General features: G+C 37.8%; 4 protein-coding genes across 4 annotated transcripts; 2 read left to right on the top strand and 2 right to left on the bottom strand.

The window, feature by feature from the left end:
• The first annotated feature begins 854 nt into the window (after positions 1-854).
• Positions 855-2,311, top strand: LOC117781026 (lysosomal aspartic protease-like). Its single transcript, XM_034617739.1, has one exon. It carries the CDS (start codon positions 889-891, stop codon positions 2,185-2,187), a length of 1,299 nt encoding a protein of 432 aa, XP_034473630.1. The 5' UTR covers positions 855-888; the 3' UTR covers positions 2,188-2,311.
• Positions 2,312-3,948: 1,637 nt separating this feature from the next.
• On the top strand, positions 3,949-5,307 carry LOC117781775 (lysosomal aspartic protease-like). The gene has a single exon (XM_034618602.1). The coding sequence runs from the start codon at positions 3,999-4,001 to the stop codon at positions 5,196-5,198; it is 1,200 nt and encodes a 399-aa protein (XP_034474493.1). The 5' UTR covers positions 3,949-3,998; the 3' UTR covers positions 5,199-5,307.
• An 838-nt stretch (positions 5,308-6,145) lies between these two features.
• LOC117779687 (mediator of RNA polymerase II transcription subunit 12) lies at positions 6,146-7,479 on the bottom strand. The gene is made up of 3 exons (XM_034615960.1): positions 7,394-7,479; positions 6,904-7,331; positions 6,146-6,841 (listed from the first exon to the last, which is right to left on the bottom strand). The coding sequence occupies exons 1-3, from the start codon at positions 7,425-7,427 to the stop codon at positions 6,254-6,256; spliced, it is 1,050 nt and encodes a 349-aa protein (XP_034471851.1). The 5' UTR covers positions 7,428-7,479; the 3' UTR covers positions 6,146-6,253.
• A 770-nt stretch (positions 7,480-8,249) lies between these two features.
• LOC117782050 (secretion-regulating guanine nucleotide exchange factor) lies at positions 8,250-10,474 on the bottom strand. Its single transcript, XM_034618970.1, has 4 exons — positions 10,012-10,474; positions 9,660-9,911; positions 8,843-9,603; positions 8,250-8,500 (listed from the first exon to the last, which is right to left on the bottom strand). Exons 1-4 carry the CDS (start codon positions 10,033-10,035, stop codon positions 8,383-8,385), a joined length of 1,155 nt encoding a protein of 384 aa, XP_034474861.1. The 5' UTR covers positions 10,036-10,474; the 3' UTR covers positions 8,250-8,382.
• Between the last annotated feature and the right edge of the window lie 6,913 nt (positions 10,475-17,387).

Genomic DNA, 17,387 nt, shown 5'->3' with positions numbered 1-17,387 from the left:
ATTATTAAAAGTATATAAAGTAAAATATCAGAGATTTATTTAATTAGTTCTGGAATTTTCAAATTAACCCGCTCAAAAATTGCAATCTTAAATGCAGAAAATTGTCAAAGTTGCCGAAGCTGTCGAGATAGAGCGCAACAAAACAGTTTCTCCGACAAACAAAAGGTGGCGAAAACTTTTTTATTTTGTCCGGTACAACAACCATACTAGAATGCGTTGCTGTCTTGACTAACATGCCATAAGTATCAGAGCCAACAGATGGCGCTTGTGTCACAATAAACGTGCAGTAACTCGCTAAGTTTTTATGGTAGCCAATGGTAATGCCAACAAACACTTGATGGCGTTTGCTTAATTTTAAATAAATATATGTCTTGCAAACTGACGGAAGGTGACGCTAAGAAAAGATTTAATTTTTTACTTTTTGAAAAAAAATGATCAGTTACAAATTTTTTCTGTCGAATTTTGGATTTGCGATATAAAATTTAATTCGACAAACAAATTATTTTGTAAAATTAAAATGATTTAAAATTTTAAGCGCTTAAATATAAATGCTAAATTTTTTCTCATGCAATAATGTAAATAATAAGTTTTTAACTAAATTTAAATAGATTAAAAACTAAATAAATAAATTATAAATGTGTTTATTCGCTTTGAATTCAATAAAATTAAATGAAATTATACATATTCTGACCAAAAATAGAACAAAACAATTTGGGTGGTAAACAGAAATTTTGGGAACGTGCTTTGCTAAAAACCAAAGACGTCCCTAAAATGTCACAAACTGAACCCGCAAGATTACAGTTGTTGTATTTGTTTGTGTTACTTTTCGGTTATTATTATTATAAATACGTGGGGTTGAGGTGCATTGGGGGTTAGAGAAGAGAGATCATGCAGTGGAATTGGATGAGGAATTTGTTGTTGGTGTTGTCGCTGCTGCTGCTGTTGCAGGTGAACGAGTCTGTGGAGTCCAGAAGCAGAAGCAGCAGCAGAAGAAGAAGGGCTCATCACGTGCAGCTGCAACGTCATGATCATGATCATCATGAGAAATCCCTCAGCAGTCTGCAGTTTGAGATGTTGGCGCTCCGAACGAAGCTGAAGCTGAAATCCTCCCCAGGAATCCAAGGTCAGGGATTCAAGGTGGGAACTAGTACGCCGAGTGTGTCTCTTGGCAATGCCTATAATACGGAATACTTTGGAACGATTCAAATCGGAAGCAAGCAAACATTCAGGATACTCTTCGACACGGCCTCATCGAATCTTTGGATACCTTCGATCCAATGTCCGGCTGATAATTGCACCAGAATGCAGCGCTTTGACTCGAGCCAGTCGAGCAGTTTTGTGGCCAATGGAACAGCCTTTGAGATTCAGTATGCCACAAGGAACAATCAGCCAACGATCCTGAAGGGATTCCTCTCGACGGACGACGTTGAAATAGCTGGACTAAAGATCAAGAGGCAGACATTTGCAGAGATCACCTCATTGCCACCGGGTGTCTTCAATCGTGCCAACTTTGATGGCATCCTTGGACTGGGATTCCCGAATATTGCCATTGGAGATGTGACGCCTCCCTTCTACAAGCTCATTGAACAGGATCTCATCACACAGCCAACCTTCTCCCTTTATCTCAATCGCAATAATTCGGGAGTTATGGACTCAAGTGGCGGTAAACTGTTGCTGGGACCAAGTGATCCGACTCTCTACAGTGGCTGCCTGACTTATGTGCCACTCTCCAAGGTCGGCTACTGGCAATTCACCACCACGAGCATCGTCCTTGGCCAGGAGAACACTTTGTGCTCCAACTGTGAGTCAATCATTGATGTGGGCACCTCTCTGATTGTGGCACCTCATGCTGTCCTCATGAAAATCAATTCCCTGCTTGGCATTACCGAGGCGGATAAGCGAGATGGCGTCTATACCTTGTCCTGCTCCAGGTTGAAGAGCCTGCCCAACTTGACATTCAACATTGGACGCAACGACTTCGTGTTGACCCCCTCCGATTATGTGGTCCAGTTTAAGACAACCTGTGTCTCCGGCTTTACCAGCTTGGATGATGGCAGCTCCGAGATGACCGACGCCAGCGGCAACGACTACAGTAGTCTTTGGATATTTGGTGACGTATTCATCGGAACTTTCTACATTGAGTTCGACGTGGGCTACAAACGCGTTGGCATTGCACCCAAAATTTAGACCGATTCAACTCATTAGTCAATTTTATCAGCCAGAGATTTCAAGTAAACTCTAGATACAGTCAAACTTCGATAAAATTAAATGTCATTAAACACTATTTTAAAATAAATTTATTTCAATAATTCACCAGGTGTTTTTTTAAGTATCCACATATATTTGAATTTTTCTATACAAGCATTTATACATATATATTTTCAATATAGTTTTAAAATGTAACTCTATTAATATATTACATATATATGAAATTCTCTATGATACATCATTTTTATCCAAGTGTTAAATTTCCATTTCTGTTTATAATCAATTACTCAATTTCATTTGTTTATATCAGATTCAGAGCTCACTTTCCAATTAAATATTTGTTTTGTTCCTTCTTATGCATTTGTAAACAATTTTTTGTTTATTTCCCATAAGTTTTAGTATGTTCAATTAATTACCAGAACTTAAGATTATTTCATTCACAAATACCTCAGCTTAACACGTGTAATTGCTGTAGTCGATTTGACACGGCACTGACCGAAAATTGTTTTATTATTGCACGACAACTGCTCATGGCTACACTGTAAGAAATTTGTAATTAATAGAAGATTTTTTAATTATATTAATTTGTAATTAATAGAAAATTTTTAAATTATATTAATTTATACACAAAGAAAGAAAAATAAAAAATCTGAAGAGTATTTAGACTCTTCCGACTCTTAGACTCTCAATGTCCGTCTGTCTGTCTGTCTGTAGACCTAGATCTCAGATACTTTAAGAGCTAGAGACACCAAATTTGGTATGTAGGTTCCTCTTTATTGCAAGCAAATCAAGTTTGTTTCAAAATTCGGCCACGCCTCCTTTATCGCCCACAAATCGACAAAGAAAATTTCATATACAAATTATAAGAACAATTTAAAAGCTAGTGACACCAAACTTAGTATATAGATTCCTCTATTTTGCAGGCAGACCAAGTTTGTTTCTTTTTTTGGATCGGACCACTATATCATATAGCGACCATAGGAACAATCGATCGAAAATCAAGTTTTAGTATGAAAAACTTTTTTGTTTTTTTTTTTTTGGTCAACCAAACTGATAGAATATGCATATAACTTGGTTTTATATATTCTGACCGAAGTTGGTTCAAATCGGACCACTATATCACATAGCAGTCATAGGACCGATCGGGTCAAATTTAGGTTTTAGCATGAAAAACTTTTTTGTTTTATGAGATATCATAATCAAACCGATAAAATATGCATTAAAGCAAATCTTATATATCCTTACCGAAGTTGGTTCAAATCGGTCCACTATATCATATAGTTGTCATAGCACCGATCGGGTGATAATCAAAAAAAAAAAAAAAAGTCATTCAAAAATTTGATTTAAATATTTTCTGTTTAACGTAAACAAATGCAATAAGTATTAAAATTTTGTGATCAGAGAGAAAAGATGAGGGATAAAATTTCAAATATTTTTTTAATATTTATTTTTATAAGTAATAAATTCATTTTTTTTGTTTATATTATATAATATTTAGTAAAAATTTTTTACAGTTGAAGACAAATTATTAATTAAAATTTTTTACTTTTCTCTCTATGTACTCGTAAAACAAATATGAATCAGTCATATTGCTTATCAATAAGAGCGAAATTAACGATAAATTTAAAATTATCGCAGAGTGATCAATCCTGAGGGTGATCAATTTGGGCCTTAAGAATCGGGGCCTTGTCAGGGAATCGTATAAATATAGCTGACCCACGGCCAATTGGGGCTAGTGTGACCCAGTCAAGGGTAACGAATAGACAACAGTTTAAACAGTTTGACGCAAAATGTTAAAGTGGCTGCTACTTGTTGCAGTTGTTGTGGCAGTTGTCAGTGCGGAGTTGCATCGCATCCCGATCCAGAAGCATCATCACCAGCGGAATCGTCAGCAAGTGAAGGCGGCAACTCGATGGCTGCATAAGAAGTATCATCCTCAGAGTGAATTCTATGTACCCGATTATGCCGCACCTGAATATGGGGCAAATAGTGAGGAGAGCAGCGATGAGTACACATCGGAGTCGCTGAGCAATAATCAGAATTTGGATTATTATGGCGTGATTGGAATTGGCACTCCGCCTCAATACTTCAATGTGGTGTTCGACACGGGCTCGGCGAATCTCTGGGTGCCATCGGTGATGTGCATGGCCAGCGATGTTGCCTGCCAGAATCACAATCAATACAACTCGAGTGACTCCATCACGTATGTGCCGAATGGCAGCAGCTTCTCCATTCAGTACGGCACGGGCAGCTTAACCGGATTCCTCTCCACGGACACGGTCAACATCAATGGTCTGGCAATACAGAACCAGACATTTGGCGAGGCTGTTTCCCAGCCAAATGGCAGCTTCACTGGCGTCCCATTCGATGGTATTCTGGGCATGGGATATGCAACCATAGCCGAGGATCAAGTGATTCCACCATTCTACAATCTGTATAGCCAAGGTCTGATTGATGAGCCCACCTTTGGCTTCTATCTGGCCAGAAACGCCTCCTCCCAGTATGGAGGTCAACTGGTGCTTGGTGGCGTCGACTATGACCTCTTCACTGGTGATCTCACCTACGTGCCCGTCTCCCAACAGGGCTACTGGCAATTCAACATGGCTTACGCAGCCATGGGTCAAGTTGTTGTTTGCTCCAATTGCCAGGCTATTGCAGATACAGGCACCTCCCTTCTGGCCTGTCCTGGCAGCTCCTACACCATGTTGAATCAGCTCATTGGTGCTCAGCTCATAGATGGTGATTACTATGTCGACTGCTCCACAGTTAATTCCCTGCCCGTACTCAGCTTCAACTTGGGCGGCTCCATCTTCCAGCTGCCCCCCTCCGCCTACATCAGCATCTTCAGCGAGGAAGGCTCCACTTACTGCATGTCCAGTTTTACCTACATCAACACCGACTTCTGGATCCTGGGCGATGTCTTCATTGGCCAGTTCTACACACAGTTTGATTTTGGACAGAACCGCGTTGGATTTGCCACAGCCGTTTAAGGAAACCGCAAAGATAATTGGAATTTTTTCTGGAACGAGGAAGAAACGAATCAATAAAATTGTTATAAAAAATTTACAAAAAAATAAATATGCACTATAAAATGGTAAATTTGATATCACTCATTTGCTAACTAAGAATACACAATGATGAAGAAAAATACTTTATACGTATCGTATAGTTTTCACTTACAAATTTGCATGCTAATAATTTTGCCAACTGACTTGGCTCTTGGTTTATAATACATAAGTTTTGGCTGAGGGCTTGGAATATAATACTTGTTAACTAAGTATATACACGTACATATGTCATTTTACGTTTTAGTACAGAAAACTTTATTGTTTTCTGAAATAGCAATATATACAGCTAATATGGAAAATTTGCTACGACTGTCCTATCAGATCGTTATATATCGATCGAAAGATTATGTCCTAACTAGCCAATGGCATACTAATAAACATTTGAAACAAACTTGGAGTCTATAGAAATCTGTATGCCAAATTTGGTTACTCTATCTCTTACATTCTTTGAGATTATTTTGTTCATACGGACAGGCAGACGGACAGACGGACGGACGGACAGACGGACATGGATATATCGACTAGGCTGTTTATGCTGATAAAAAATACATATAAATACTTTGTAGTGTCATTGTCATTGTCCCTGTTTTTCCCTGTAAGAAACATTTGACCGAACACAAAACACCGTTTTTCTTATTTTTATATTAATGGGTATACTTTTAGAAGCACTCAAAAAATAATATAGTAGTAGAATTTCCCAAAAAAGTACAATAATAAAGCTGTTCTTTAAAGGGAAACCAAAATAAATTGTGCAATTAATTAGATTTATAAATGTTATTTAATAGCATTTATTCGTAAAATAAAATTGAATTTGTATAATTAAAGATCAGAGAGTTGCAAGAAAAAATCTTGACAAGTTTGATTGCAAATTATTACAACTGATCAATTAATAAACAATTAACAAAAAACTGCCGACAAACGAAAGCAGTTGATGATAATTGATAATTAATTATCGAATAATTATGGAAATTGTTGCATTATTTGTTGTCTGGCGATGGAGGCTTGTTGGCAGCACCAGAACAATAATTGCCGCCGTAGATGCCACGGGGAGTGCGAGGCAGCTGTTGTTGTTGTTGCGCCTGTTGCTGCTGTTGTTGCAACTGTGCTTGTTGCTGCTGCAATTGTTGCAAGAAACGTTGTTGCAGCATCGCTTCATAGAGTATAGCAGCAGCAGCAGCATTTGTGGATTGCTGTTGCTGTTGTTGCTGTTGCTGCTGTTGCTGTTGCTGCTGTTGCAACTGCTGATGCTGATGATGCTGTGTGGCATTCTGACGCAGATTAGCCGCCAGCAGCTGAGCATAGACCTGGCTAATATCATTGGCATTGCCGCTAGCCATGCCATAAATGGGCATGGACATGTTGTTGGAGCCACCGGCAACCAGATGTTGTTGCTGCTGTGCCTGCTGCTGTGGCAGTTGATGGTGCAACAGCTGCATGTACATGTGCGACAGTTCGTTAATGGAGGCGGCACTGGAGACAGCAGCACGTCCTGTCACGCCAGGATCTACTCCACTTGCACTCGGACATTGCTGTTGTGACTGACTGACGGGATGATAAGCTGAGGACTAACAAAGGGTTTTCTTTTAGCATATTTAGAGAATCCCTTGGAGACCTTGTTCATACTTACACTGCCATGACGTGTGGCATGTGCTGTGGCAGCTGCCTGCTTGCGATCGTACAACGCTTTGGCGCCACGCTCGAATCCCGGCGGCGGCTGTGACTTTTGCTGAGCTGAACTCTTGGTCGGCGGTTTCAGATACGACAGCAAATCATCGCCGGAGAGTGCATAGTGCTCGGCTGCCTTGTGGTAACTGAAGCTGCCATGCTCCGGATGCCCCGTCGTGTCGCCATAAAGTGCGCTCAGCACTTCGGTCAAGAATATTGTTGTTGCCGCCGCTGTTGGCCGCATTGCGGTGCCACCGTCCGTGGGTCTCTCGGGTGGCGGTGGAGGGGGCGGCGGTGTCGGCATCTCCTCCATGCGCACGGATGCGCCTTGTGTGCCATCCATGACATTGGGACGCCAAATCTTCTTGGCCAGCTGCTCGTAGATGTTGGCTTAAAGTATACATAAGCATTTCAATAAAAAGGGGATTTCCATTTGAATAAATTTAGCTTACGCTCAGCTGATCTCTTGGCGCCGTGAGAATCCATGTGAAGATCTCAATTTATATCAAAGACCCTTCTGCCCCAAGTTGCAAATATAACTGATATTTGAAAGTGAGTCTGTCTCAACTTCTGATTTGTTTATGCCAATTTCAATATGTTTACATTAGCGAGCTTCTCCTCTTTTTAATTATTTATATTATAATTTCTTAAGCTTTTTCTCAGACTTTTATTTGTTCGGGTTAATATTTCGCAACAACAACAAAGTGACATTTCCGTCAAGCAATCTAAAGAGATGGGCAGCACTGGCAGCATTCAACTTTATGCCCAGCACCATTTTTATAGTAGAATGACACTTGAGTTCACTAAAATTAATTGATACGTATTTTTCAGCGAAAGTAAACTAATTGTTTATGCAAAATATTACAAGTTATTAAATTTTCTCATCTATCTAGTTTTCTCCATATCGTAAGTATTTGTTTTAAAAATGTTACTCTAACAATATGACTAGTTCATTTTTATAGTGGAATGACACTTGTCTGAACTACTACATATCCATAGAAATAATTAAATATTCATAAAAACTAGAGAATAAACATTTCTTTATAACTTGCTTCAACAAATTGAGAACCCTTTGGAATAAAGTCAATAGTTTTAAAAGCTATACTGTTTTAAATATAACTTTGAGGAAATACTTTGTTGTCATTTGCAATGCTAAAGTGTTAAGATATCGAGAATTATCGATTCAAATATGTATAATATTACTCAACTTGATGTCTGACCTACCTATATGTATGTGAACACTTCTAGAAGAATCCCAATGTCATGAAAATCGCATAATTAAAGATATCAATTGACTCCATTTACTAATTCATTTTAACCTGAATTCTTCATTGATTTTTAATCGAATAATATAACAAAATTTATTTTATAAACAATTACAATAGTCAAAAAATACATTAAAGCGTGTTGCATTTTTTAGATTAAGAAATAATTCACATTTTTAGATTGAGGTTGGTCCCGCAGGCTCGTCAACAGTTTCAACAATGGCATAACAGAATCCGGCGCCAGTTCCGGCCAATTTGGCGTGCCCAGGCAACTTCAATAAGGTTGGTTGGGATCTGAAAATAAGCAAAAACTTGAAACAATGTACATGAAATAAAATAACAGCAAAACTGTTTCTTAAACATTCTAAACAGATATTGAAAGATTGAAGATAAAACTATATTAACTGTCGATAGAATAATTTACAATTTACACAGAATTTAAAATATTCCTATACTATATACCTTTTGTGTTCCTAATTGAATTATACTGATTTGTGACAGTATAAAAAGAGAACTATTTTCATAACTTTTTATAATCAGTTCCCTAGACATCTTATTATTTAGTATAATTCTAACTTCTTTCCTGAATAAACGTATCTAAACTTTACACATTCGTGATTCCTTCGTTGAGCTTACAAGTTCTCCGTAGCATTGTTTCCACAATTGCCGTGTTCATTCCAGCCCCAGGTGTAGATCTCGCCATTCTTGGTGCGGAGTAGACCGTGCTCAGCCCCCATGTGCAGATGTCCAACAGTCTGTCCCTCCTCCAGTTGCAGGTGGAGTGGCGTGGGCGTCGCCTGCTGCTCACTGAATCCGCCGGTGCCCAGTTGACCATAGCAATTGCGACCCCACAGGAGAATCTTGTTGGACTTCAGTATAACCGCATTGTGTGTCCAGCCCACGGCCAGCTGGCCTACATCCTCCTCGAACTGAAAGGCATTGGACTGGCCAAACTTATTGTCGCCAAGTGCCACAATACGTTTGCCCGCTTGCACATCGATGCACTTGAGTAGCAAATGATTCTGTCCACTGACCACCGCCACAATGCGCAGCTCGTTGGGATTATGTGCTTGAATTTTCACGACATTCGAACGATGCAATGTGGTTGCTGTGATGTCCAGTTCAATGGGCGCGGGATCCATGATGCGCAATCGTCCGAATATATAAACGATCTTATTCACCGTGAGCACAGCGCAATGACGCAGTCCAAAGCTGACCCGATGAGCTGCCTCATCCCGAGGCAGACGAACACGCATCGGGCGTCGCACAGATGTGAAACCACGCTGGCAAATTCCCAGCTGCTGAAACGCATTGGAGCCCCAGACAAACAGCTGCTTGTTGACGGTAATCCCGCCGGAAATGTCCCAACCACAGCTGATGCTCTCAATGGGCGCTTCCTGCAAAGAAACTAGCAAGATTAAACACTGTGTTGGTATGTGTGATTGCAGCTTACCTCAAAGTACTCGGTGGGCACCATGCTAAACTCATTGTGGCACTCCTCCGTGGAGTTGAGGCCCAGTTGACCACGATTATTCCATCCGCAAGCATGTACACGCCCATTGTTGTCCAAGATAAGGACATGACCTCCGCCACCGCGAATGCAGCGCACCAGTTGAGGCACAAACGAGTATTTGGACAGCCGCTGCGGTGTCATGCACAGCTCCGATTCGTGGCCAAGGCCGAGTTGACCGTGAGAATTGGCGCCCTGTGCGCAGCCAAAGGAAATTGCTCATTAATTTGCAATGCAAACGACATTTGTTTTCGTTTTCGTTCTCGTTGTTTTGGGCGATGTCGCCGGCTCTTACCCAGGCATAGACATCGACATCCATTGCGACCACCAGTTGCACTCGAGCAGCTGGGTCAGGAACGAAGGAGAAGGTGATGGTGGAGGTGGAGATAGAAAGGGAGGCGGCGGCGTTGCACTTCCGGTTTGTGTTTCACACGTTGATTTAATACGCCGCAGTCACGACAACAATGTCCGTGTCGCTCTTTTTTGCCAACAGCTGCGTGTCCTCGTCGTCGTCGTCCTCCTGGCGCGTTGCTTTGTCCTGCGCTGCTCATGTAAAACTGAGGCTCCTCGTTGCCGGCCAAATTACTTTTATATCGTTTCGTGGCGCGTTTGTCCTTGCTGCCGTTTGGCAAAGACTACACAAATTGCCAATTATATATATGTATGTGAAAGCTTTGCGTTACTTTACTTTATTTTAAATAAAAAAGTTAATCTTCACTGATTTTGTCTGCATTTTAATAATGTAAACAACGCAGTTTTCATTGCAGAGCTGCCAATCAGACGTAATCTTTTGTTTTGTTTACATTATGTGGGCATTTATTTTGTTCTCGTTGCCGGCTTGACAAGGTGGCAACATGCACAACTCATGTGCTCTGTTCTTGAGGCTAGTACGCTGATCACACTAATTGCGAGCACGAACAAGTATGACACGCCCTGTGTGCTCTTAAACTATAATTTACAAATCTATCAAAAAAAAATGAAATGTATATAGAATTATCAATTAGGCGATACATATATTTAAAACTTTTGTTTTTAACATGGTTGACAATTTGATCAAATTATTAATAAACACATATCAGTGCAATTATCATCATGCATAAATATAATAATTTTGTTTGTTTACAAATTAAACAACTTATTTATAAGTATACATATATATAAATTTAATTATTATTGACAAACGCATTAAAACAATAAAATATAGCAATTTGCTTTTCACATATCATTTTATTTTTTTTATGCAAATCACGATAATATCCACTCTGCTCGAATCACATAACAACATATCATATTCGCGCCGGAATAAAATCGGCACAAAAAGTGAACTGAAAATTGTTCAATTGAACTTATCCGACTAAAAAATACCCAAAATAAATTAAAATACAATCACAATTTATTTTATATCCCTTTTTGGACGCATATAATCAATTTCTCAAAACCGTTTCAATTAATTGGACAAAGATTAAATTTCCAAATATTGCATGCACAGGAAAACTAAGCGAAAATTGCCTGTGACTGCGTTCGTTTGCGTGTGACGACTTTTCCAATGTGAAAACATTAGTTTTTCATTTGTGTCGTTTAAGGCGTAGGCAAGCCCGTTGTTGGGTCTCTATTTTGCATTGCAAATTCAAATTCAAAGTGCATTTTTCACCTGACCAACCGTCACTTTTTGCTCTCTTTCCTTTTTGTATGTTGCCATTGTGTTGCATGCTAACGGTACATTGCAGTGTTTCTTATGTCTTACCGTTAGGGTTTTGGCTATTGTGTTGCGCTTTTGTTGCTGCCGTGATTTCAGTCGAATGTAATTATTACTCGTTAAGCAGGATTATTTAATTGGTGAAGAAAATGTAATACCCTAACTGAATGGTTCTCAATTAATATAAGCTGTCAACATTATATTGAAGTGAACGATAAGTTGAAACATGCTAGAGAGTTTATAGTCCAACAATAACATAGTTATCAACAATTAAAATTTTAAAACATTCTTTAATTAGTGAGTAGGGTATTCATGCTTCGTTGTTTTTTATTTCATCTTAGGCCGCTCCCAGTGATTTTTCTTTCTTAATTTCGTCTCCTTTTTCGGACGACAATTAAGACTTAATTAATATTGCATGCACTTTAACCTTCGCCCTGAACTTTCACTGTAATTATTACAATATTTCTATATGCGCTTTGCGTGACGGGATAAGCGGAAGGCGGGTTTTATAATCGCGTTATATGACCAAGTAAAATATTAAAGTTTGGCAAATGAATAATGCTTACAACAAGACATATAAAATGTGTCTAATTTAGAAATTGTTAGAAATATTATACTACATAAAGCTATTAACGCGGACTATAAAATCTGAACGATGTACATTCGTTGGAAATCTAACTTTAATAATTAGAATCTTTAACTAATTAATGAATAACTTACTTTCTTACAAATGCTGTACGGACGGAACTTGCATTTTTATTTCGTAGGTTATATCTCATCATAGTTAACCGTTTAGATTTATTTATTTAACAAGCTAAAATTTCGCAAATCATTTAAAAAATTCAATTTTGCCGCTTCATTACACTGTTTCGGAAATTATTAATCAGTTTTTTGAACCACTAGATCCTAACAGTACATGCGATAGCCATGCCGATAGTTGTCTCACGCAGACAGTGTTGCCAAACGACACGTGCAGTGTTGCTTAGCTGCCAAAAGCAAAGCAAGCGCGCGCGTTCAAAATATTTGCAGTTCATTTGGAGTTGCGTGCTGGTATGTGTTTGTCTGCTTGGGTTTTATTGTTTTCCCGGGAGAGTGATTTCATTGGAGGCGAACGTGACTCCATTTTCTACATGTTTTTCTTATATTATGTGACATTTTACGTTTTTTTGTAAGCAAGTAACATTTTTAGCTATTTTGAAATTAAATCTAATTTGATGGGTAATCTATGTTTGTTGTTATCTCAGCATTCTCTTTTTTTCACGCTTTACTAATTTTCAACCACGTAGACCACACACCCCACCCACAATGTGGAAAGGGAAAACTGCACATGCTTGCATTTTCTTTGCGTTGTTTTTTATATTTGTTCCTTCCTTTTTTAATGGTTACCAGTTGGCAATGAAATAAAGGCAGGGTGAGGTTTTGTTGAGAAGGTCGGAAGTGTAGATTGGCACTTGTAATTAAACGGTTGCCCTTTAACGCCAATTGTTATTTCTGTGTTTCTCTTTTAATTGGTAAACCTCTTTTCACCAATTCACTTATCAGCAGACGTGCATAAAATTGGTTGTCCTAAAGCTAAATTAAATTTATAAAGGATTTTTTAATTCAAAATGAGAATGGAAAATATGATGCAAGAATCTGGAAATTCAAGTAATAAAAACTTTCAAAAGATTTTTAAAAAAGCTGGACACAATATTTTTAATGTAGACGCTCTTTAATTCTATAAAAATCTTAGTAAATGGTTCGATAAAATGTCGTTTTCTGCTAGTTGCTTTTAAGGAGTATTTCTGTAACTCAAGCAAAATATTAAATGGACGTAAGACAATGAAAAAATTTAGAAATTATTCATTCTAAATTTTTTTTTTGGGTGTTCTGACTTTTGTTTTCAATTTCCAAATTTTTAAAAGCGACCTTTAAAACTGAACTTTTGAGAATAATTTCAAGAGATAATTAAACGTTTTGGTAACTTGACCTCGTTTAAATCGGTTGATAATCAGACCATAGTATGAGTATTATGTATTCAATTAGCCACAGTTGTAAATGACATTTCAATCTGATGATAGATAACATTTGAGCTGCCTTAACCAGATCTGAGCTCTTTAGTGCCGGCAATTCCAATTGATGGAAGATACACGCTGTCAAAAGCAGGAGCATAAATTTTGACGTATCCTCTGTGGGGATTGCATCAAATGCATTTGAGAAACAAATTCAACTATCAACTGCGGCAATGTTGATGCCGATGACATCGTACAAAAGTCATTTGACCACTAATCATGACTGCGGTTTTAGCCATTGTCCACTGTTCGGTTAGGCCACAGACACACACACAAGCACACACAAATACACACAAACACAACCATACAGGCCAAATTAAGCCAAAACCAATGCCAAAAACTAATTCACAATCACATCCCCATTCCGGCTTTCCTAGTCATTCTCATTCCAAAAATTAGAATGAAATTCCCTTTTCCGCACAGCAGTCAAATTATGAAAAGTGTGCACTTTGCGTCTGACACTTCAAATTAAATTTGAAATTTGAAATGCCATAATCGAGGGGTGGCAGGGGATAGGGGGTATGTGGCCCCCTTTGCCATCACTTTGCTGTGCATTCCCTAATTGCTCAATCAAAAACGTATGCAATTCCTTTGGGGTAAATCCCAAACCTGCAGCTTAAAATATATATTTTCAAAAACTGCGTTTCATACTTCAACTTTGCGCCACGTCGCGACGGAAGTGAACGAGAAAGTGTTTGGCGGTTGAATAAGTCAGCCAAGAAGAAAGCAGGCAAAAAAGGAGAGCTGAAGATGAGGTGAGGAGAGAATGAGTTGGGGGTGAAGTTAACCGAGGGAAAGAAAGTGATTGCCACAAGCAACGCCAAAGACAACAATGCCAAAGTTTGGCTTCTGCCGGTTGGATCGGTGGAGGCGGACGTGGAGGGGTAAACGGAAACGGAAGCGCATTGAGCAAAGTTGTTGCAGTTGTTAGCCTTTGTTTCGGCATTGCAACAGCAATAGCAACAACAACCAGCAACCAGCAAAGCAATTTAAGTTAAACAAGCGCACACTCCCTTTCACTCCCTTTCACTCCGGCTCACTCCCCCTCACTCCTCCCCACTCTGTGACACAACGCATTGTACTTGTCAAATATTGTTTTTATAAATCTGCTCAAGTTTTTGGCATCGGATTGGTGCAGCACTTTTCAAAAATAGTTTGTACTGATTGACTTATTCTCGAAAGCATTTCCATGAATCTATGGTACAAATAGAGAAAACTGATGTCTGATAAAATAAAATAAAGATATATAAAGAACAACTCTTAGGGCCGGTTTTTCAATTTCTATTAAAGGTGTCTGATAACTATACAACAGATATTTTGACGTTAAATGTATGGAAATCAGAGTCAAATTTGAATTTATCTATTATACCGGGCCTTAAACAATTGACTAAAATTTTAATTTTTAGTGCTCTAATGACAATAACAATGGAAGTTTGAAATGCAAAAAAATGTTTTAATCGTATGGAAAATTGGATTATAATGGCTTCGGGTTGAAAAAATATCAAATTTTTTAGATGATATTAACTTAAATGCAGAATCATTTTAAGGGCCAAATCATGATCAAAATGATATTCCTTTGAAAATTCGGTTAATTTTTGATAAAGTTATGGGAGATCGAAATTTTTGAAAAAAGATGTCAAGGGTAAGTATGGAAAATTGGATGATAGATGGCTTAGAATCGAAAAATATCCAATTTTCTAGATGATAAAAATTTAAATGCAGAATTTAGAGGCTAAATCATGATCAAAATGACATTCCGATTGAAAATCAGTTCAGTTTTGATCAAGTTATGACAGTTTGAAGTGGGTCAGACTGCGGAGTCAGACACTTTACAAGCCAACATTTTTGTTCAATTTCACATGAATTTTTACAAAAAAATGAAAGGTCTCAGAATCAAGTTTACAGTGTTGTTTTATACTAATTACGATATATGGAGATTACTAAGAGTGAAAACTTGAGATTTAAAATTTTGAATTTTCGAAATTTCAAAGGGGGGACCCTTAGCATCAAATTCGAATCTTGGTCGAAAATAAATAAATCTTCTAAATGATCAAAAATTTAATACAGAATTAATTAAGAGGCCAAATCATGATCAAAATGACATTCCGTTTGAAAATCTATTCAGTTTTGATCAAGTTATGACAGTTGGAAGTTGGACAACTCTTTGACCTAGGGACTTCACCACAACCGTACCGGTATAAACGTTTCGGTATTCGGTTCTTGACAAAAAATTTTCATTCGGCTACGGTTTCAGTTCCGGTACTAAAAATGAAACGGCTAGTTTCGGTTAACGGTTCCGGTTCAGGTTCCGGTGTTATTCACTGGTTATAAAAAATAGTTTTTGAGTAATGGATTTAAAAATGAGTTAAGAAAAAATTCTGCTGCCTTTTAGCATAATATAATATAAGCTTGAGCTTTCGTGAAGTAATTGACTTCATCGATAAGTTAGACCAATTTTATAAGTTTAACTTGTTGTCAGATTGAACAGCTACAAAACCTGATGAAAACCAATTATGTAGTTGCCACTATGTTGAGCAAGTTTTTCAATATTTCAAGAAGAATTCCCCTTGGGCTACGAGCACGAATATTCGACGGCAATTTTCAGTTTGCTCTGTTGAAAGTTGCGCCTGCTCGATAATTATTATGTAAATTGCTTAAAAATGCACCACAGGTAAGCCCAAAGGATTCACTTTGTTTCGACCGTCATTTGGTCTCTCGCTCTAACTTTGTCTCTATTTCTCTCTCTCTCGTCTAGTCGTCTCGTCATTTTGCTTCGTCCAGCCGTCGCGCTGCATTAAGCTTGATTGCATTAAGTTTACTTTTGCCAGGAGGCAGCTTTGTGGTGGGAAGGGAGGCGAGAGATTTCTTTGCCGTTTCCTAGCCATCTTTGCTTCCATCTTGCTTTAATCTTTGCACACGGAATTTCTTAGCGTTCATTCCGTATTAGCCAAATTTTCGCATGCTTCGTTGAATGTCTCTTCTCCTCCTCCTGCTCTACTTTGTTGGAAGGAGCTTCAGACTGATGGGTGTCGATGTTGCAGTTTGATTGAACCATTGCCGCACAGTAGTATGCAAATATAAATGTTTATCTTTCTCTTTTCTTGTCAGACAAGCCAAGTCATTAAGCATTGATGATAATCATGTTCTTTTATTCTCAATGAAGTTTTGACATTTTTTAATAAATTTTCTTCGACAGTTAAAGCACAAACCTAAGCCAATATTGTATTTGATTTCAATGCTCTACAAATCCATATTTATCTGGACTTCTTTAGTTTAGAATTGACTTGAGTGTTAATTTAAATTTATTCTCCATATTTCTTCCATTCTTTATTTTCCTAGAACATACACTTGCCCTCCATTTTCATATAAAAATCAAAATTTTGTACAATTCTGACAAAGAATATCGATGAGCTCTGATCCTAATGTACCTTTAAATCGATCAAGAAATTATTATGATATTTATTATCGTCTTCAATGTTCACTTCATTCTCTGAAATATTTATAAAGCATAAATCAATTTAAAGATATAGAATTTTCTTAAATAAGCCAATTGTCCAAATAAACTTGCAAGTATGGTTTCATTTGTGTGGCTAAGAAATGACAACTGATTTATTTTATTATTCTTCATGGTATTATAAGCAAGGCTGCAAACCTCCAAAATGTTGTTAAAGGTTCGGTTCGGCGGTTATATACCCCCTGAACCCATGGTTTGGATTCGAACCTTGGTTCCATTTCATACAAAAAAATATTTATATTGTAATAAATTTTTCTCTACATTTTGAACTAATAAACTTTTTTTTTTTTTAAAGAAATCAAATTTTGATGATATTTTAAATTTATTTAAAAATTTAAATATGACTTATTTTAATCTGAAGTCTCAAATAATTGCGAAATATTAGAAAACCATAAAATTTATGTAATTTT

The sequence above is a fragment of the Drosophila innubila genome (assembly GCF_004354385.1).
Source record: "Drosophila innubila isolate TH190305 chromosome 2L unlocalized genomic scaffold, UK_Dinn_1.0 4_B_2L, whole genome shotgun sequence".
NCBI classification, from domain to species: Eukaryota; Metazoa; Arthropoda; class Insecta; order Diptera; family Drosophilidae; genus Drosophila; species Drosophila innubila.
This window is presented reverse-complemented; position numbering and strand designations above follow the sequence as displayed.